This window comes from Notolepis coatsorum, assembly GCF_963971535.1.
Source record: "Notolepis coatsorum genome assembly, chromosome: 1".
NCBI lineage: Eukaryota > Metazoa > Chordata > Actinopteri > Aulopiformes > Paralepididae > Notolepis > Notolepis coatsorum.
Window position 1 is genome coordinate 297,524,047 of NC_140165.1, and position 5,199 is coordinate 297,529,245.

General features: G+C 45.1%; 1 protein-coding gene across 1 annotated transcript; it reads left to right on the forward strand.

The window, feature by feature from the left end:
• Positions 1-394: 394 nt before the first annotated feature.
• On the forward strand, positions 395-5,199 carry LOC311225282 (uncharacterized protein-like; the record flags this gene model as incomplete). Its single annotated transcript, XM_084310504.1, has 6 exons — positions 395-847; positions 980-1,130; positions 1,784-1,900; positions 2,064-2,206; positions 4,620-4,868; positions 5,173-5,199. 6 exons carry the CDS (start codon positions 395-397, stop codon positions 5,197-5,199), a joined length of 1,140 nt encoding a protein of 379 aa, XP_084166630.1.

Consider the following 5,199-nt stretch of genomic DNA (forward strand, 5'->3'; position numbering starts at 1 on the left):
AGATATATAAAAAAAACACAGAACAACATTATGATAAGACATAAAAACTAATAAAAGTCCTTTCTAAACAGGTGTCTGTGGAGGCCCACAGGAAGCCGGCGGTTATTTTAGACTATAACCGCTGGATAAGGTATTTATTCTTATTTGATAGTGCATGCCTGGTGTAATTATTCTGTTTATTTATCGATATATGATGTGAAAATTAGGGAGGAGATATTATATATAAAAAAAAAAATACTATTGCGTAATTTCTCCATGTACGGCGGGTGCCGTCTAAATGTGTGTGAGTTCATACACTTATTTGGTTTTATCTCATTTTATTTGGTTTCCCTTTTATTTTTTATTTCAGCTGGTGGGGACCTACAGTTGTAGGAGGGGTACGCGGCGCTGGCCCATGAAGCTTTTTGCAAACACGCTCGACGTGTCGCTGTACAATGGATTAGTGCTGTGGCCGGCCATAGACCCAGGCTGGAACAGCACCAACAAATACAGGAGGAGGCTGTTGCTGGAGGAGCTGGGCACGAAGCTCGTAGTGCCACACGTCGCCCTCCGCAAACGCTTGCCCTGCGGGCTAAGCGCTGCCGCCATGGTGAAAGAGGCAAGGGACTCCGCCCGACAATCGCCACTGACAGCAGGCCCAAGTGGAACTGTGCTGGCGGCACAGGTCGCTCTGCAGAGAGGACTGGCCTGCAGCACGGCTGGAGGAACCCACCATGCTTTCCCAAGCTACGGCTCGGGGTATTGTCTCCTCAATGACCTAGCGGTGGCTGCCAGACACCTGCTGGATGACTCCTCCTCCTCCTCAGCCAGGCGAAAGGTTCTCATTGTGGATTTAGATGTGCATCAGGTAGTTACGCGCATGTTGTACTTGTACGGTTGTCTTGTGCTGTTCTAGTGTGTGTATGCTTGTGCGTGCGTGTAGCCTAATGTTTTGTGTAATTTTCTGGTCAAACCCGGGATGTTGTTGTGGATCCGACAGGGAGACGGCACAGCTTTCATTTTTAAAGAGGAGCCAGACGTGTTCACATTCTCGGTGCATTGTGGGAAGAACTTCCCGCTCCATAAGCAACGGAGTGACCTAGATGTCAGTGTGGAGGATGGAATGGAGGATAAAGAGTACCTCGCCACAGGCAAGTCACCTTTCCCACAGGAAACTCGATTGACCTTAATTCCTATAGTCATGCTCGGATTGGGATTCCTTTCCACCCCTCCAAGAGTGTGGGAAGGAATCCCAACCCGAGCACGGCATAAGAGAAAAACGGCCGCCGCCATGTGAATATGGTCAATGCACGTTAGGAAATGCATCCGATGTATATGTCCAAGTCGTGTGAATCGGCAAGGAACCTATAAAAGAAGGAAGGGTCATTACGTCACTGTGTAGCGCATGAACACACATAGGTGACTGCCAAGTGTGGAAACTTTCAATTCGGCCGACATTGAGTTGAATGGGATCAGCCATCTCCCTGTTTATGACCCGTCATTTAAACAGGTTATTACCTTGGATGTCGGAATCATCTGCAATTTGTTGCATTGTTAACTAGCTAACGTTTGATATATGGTTTGATGTATATTTCCTCAGATAGCTGGTATATTTTGAATTCTAATACAGGCCTCAATAGAACTGGCACCAAGCAGAGCATAGAACGCCGGTATTCTGACGTGACTGATGACCCTTCCTTCTTTTATAGTTTCCTTGTGAATTATAAGGATGTTATGCACTGTTCTTTATGTGTTCTTTCACCAGGATCATAACTAGTCGTCATTTGTATGAATTTTGGAGCAGTTGAGACCCACCTTCCCCGGCTGCTGGACACCTTCCGCCCAGACCTGGTTCTGTATGACGCTGGCGTGGACCCTCACTGGGAAGATGAACTGGGGGGACTCAGTCTCACTGACCAAGGTGAGCGACAAGGTTTGACCTCAGGTGTCTCCAGTCGGAATGATTTTAGACCATTCCCCTTGGTTTTGGTATTAACGGCACAAGTGAATTTTGGTTACATTAAAGGTCTTGTCCGTCCGTCCATTCCATTTCTCTCTATCATCCATCAATCTGTCCGTTTTAGGGCTGTATAAGAGGGATCTGTATGTGATGAAGACTGTGGTGGCCAGGGGTATTCCTGTAGCCAGCGTTATAGGAGGAGGCTACTCCAGAGACGTCAGCAAGCTGGCCCTCAGGCACTCCATTGTCCACAGAGCAGCAACACAGGTACAGGAAACGCTTGACGAAAAGGACTTGGCCTCAAGTGGCCATCCCTTTCTGTGCAGTGGCCCACGAGGTATCTCGTTGTATCAAACAGCCCTAGCTGTATTACTAAAGTAATCACACAAGCCACATGCAAACCATTATTGTTCAAACCAGTATTGTTAAACAAACACGCTAACATTATGGGAAATTCGCTTACAGTCACGGAAACGCTGTGTTTTTAGACGTTTAGAAGTTGAACCCAGAGACTCGATCAAATTACGCAGAGCGAAGCCAGAGGACTTTGTTATTGGTATATATTCCACAAGAAAATCCTCCTTTTTTTAATGGTACAAAAACATTCAGAAGATTAAACTAAATAAAATAAAAACAAGTGTTTTTTTTCCTTTTATGAAATTCTTCCATGGTGTGGCGTTAGCAGGCTAGCTCGGTGACGGTGCTTGTTGGAACCTCTCGGGCGCCTGGGGTAGTATTAACACTTTGAGAGCCACTCACGGCTAATCTCGTGTTTACGATAGTTACGTTGAAAGCCACTCACGAGATTTCTCGGAATTATTATTATATTTTTTTTTAGCGATCTGAAATCATATTGCATCACGCGAGCCTACCCTAGCCTAGCCAAGGGCCGCCGGCGATCAGATGTGAAAAAAGCGCCCCCTATCGTCTCCCAGATGGTAAATCACCATTTTGGAATGGACTCAATGAAAATGGATGGGGGGAAAAAAATATTCCAGTCCACATTTTCCAGTCCACTGATGCAGCCGGGGTTACCAGAGTTCATTCTGGATCCTCTGAGCCCCGCTGATCATGAGTTCTACTGTATACACGTTAGATCTATACACTTATCGATTTTTTCGAATGGTGATCAGGAATTGGAATATACCATTTGGATACCATCTGATGTCAGGTAAGGAATCTATGTTATCAGTGTTAGGATAATCAGACTCGTTTTCGAGGAGATATAAGCTTTTTTGTGATATGTGCTCTATCGGTTTCACTGTAAAATCCATGAGGAAATGAAAACAGCTATTATCAGCGCGCGCTTCGAACGTGCGTGCACCTATACTATTGATCATCTAGCGTTTATTTGAAAACGATTCATAAATAGGCCGACAAATATCAACGTTCTGGAATATTCCAGTAAAAGGCGATTATCACAGAATGGGCTGTTTTTCACCTGAAAACGGGCGCTTTTCAAAATGCTCTCAAACGGAAATGAAGCGGGCAGATTAGACACATAGCCATAATTTAAAACATAGATTAGGCAATATTAACGTTAACATTGGCGCCGATGGTGACATTCAAGCACTAAGTCGTGCGCCCCCTGGTGGCACTGAAAGTGTTAACAGTCCACTGGGGCCTGCGCTGTTCCCTTTATGATAAGGTTGTAGGCGTAGCAATCAGGGATGGAAGTTTAGCCATCTAGTATCTTTCTTGGCCCCAGGCTTTTTAGTGCAAAACTATCCAAATGGAGGTGGTGACTGACGCCAAATAATACCGCTGCTGGGCTAGTAGCGCCCCAAATTCGTTTCCAGCCATTTAGAATTTCAGTCGGTCTGTTTTTTTTCTCTTCACAGACACCTGGCAGATAGAGCGGTGCTTCGTTCAGTTCTCACATGTTGTCGTCGTTAGCGGTCGGCTACAATTATAGCCACGATCTGAAATAACGGACTGAAGTTGTAAATGTCAAAGAGTGGCTCAGTTCCATCCCTGGTGGTAACGCACTACACCGTTGCCTACATTGGTCCCCTTCATGGTAAAGTAGTTGTATGCATTTGTATGAATTATTTTTAAAAGGAAATAAACTGTGGAAAGATGGCAAAAAAAAAAAAAAAAAAAAAAAAAAAAAAAAAGCCGGAGCTGCCTCAGAAAGTACTCACCATCAGGCCCGCTTCGGGTTCACGGCCACGGCAGCGGTTGTGAGCTATGTCCCGAAGCGGGGGGAAACTTATTGATGCTGAGCACCAAGCACCGGGAGGATGAGGTAATAATAATAATACATTTAATTTGTAACGCACCCTACATTCCTGAGAATCTCATTGTGCCACAGAAGAATAAAATATAAATAGATATATAAAAAAAACACAGAACAACATTATGATAAGACATAAAAACTAATAAAAGTCCTTTCTAAACAGGTGTCTGTGGAGGCCCACAGGAAGCCGGCGGTTATTTTAGACTATAACCGCTGGATAAGGTATTTATTCTTATTTGATAGTGCATGCCTGGTGTAATTATTCTGTTTATTTATCGATATATGATGTGAAAATTAGGGAGGAGATATTATATATAAAAAAAAAAAGACTATTGCGTAATTTCTCCATGTACGACGGGTGCCGTCTAAATGTGTGTGAGTTCATACACTTATTTGGTTTTATCTCATTTTATTTGGTTTCCCTTTTATTTTTTATTTCAGCTGGTGGGGACCTACAGTTGTAGGAGGGGTACGCGGCGCTGGCCCATGAAGCTTTTTGCAAACACGCTCGACGTGTCGCTGTACAATGGATTAGTGCTGTGGCCGGCCATAGACCCAGGCTGGAACAGCACCAACAAATACAGGAGGAGGCTGTTGCTGGAGGAGCTGGGCACGAAGCTCGTAGTGCCACACGTCGCCCTCCGCAAACGCTTGCCCTGCGGGCTAAGCGCTGCCGCCATGGTGAAAGAGGCAAGGGACTCCGCCCGACAATCGCCACTGACAGCAGGCCCAAGCCGGGCCGCGACAACTCCTCAAACGAGGCAATGTCATATTTGTGTGGGGAAACGGAGCCGCCTGGAGTTATAAATGCAGGAGGGTTGTCTGCAAAGAGAACAGCCTCGCTGTCTGCACAACGTGCACAAAATAAAATAAATATAAAGAAATCTATTTGTCTTTTTTCAATTCAGGTATTTTCACAATAACTGGCATAAAAGGGGTTACAATTCTGAAATGCATGTGTGCACTGCCTACTATCTGCCTCCTTCCCTCACAGAGCGAGCCCGCTTGTATCACCACCTAG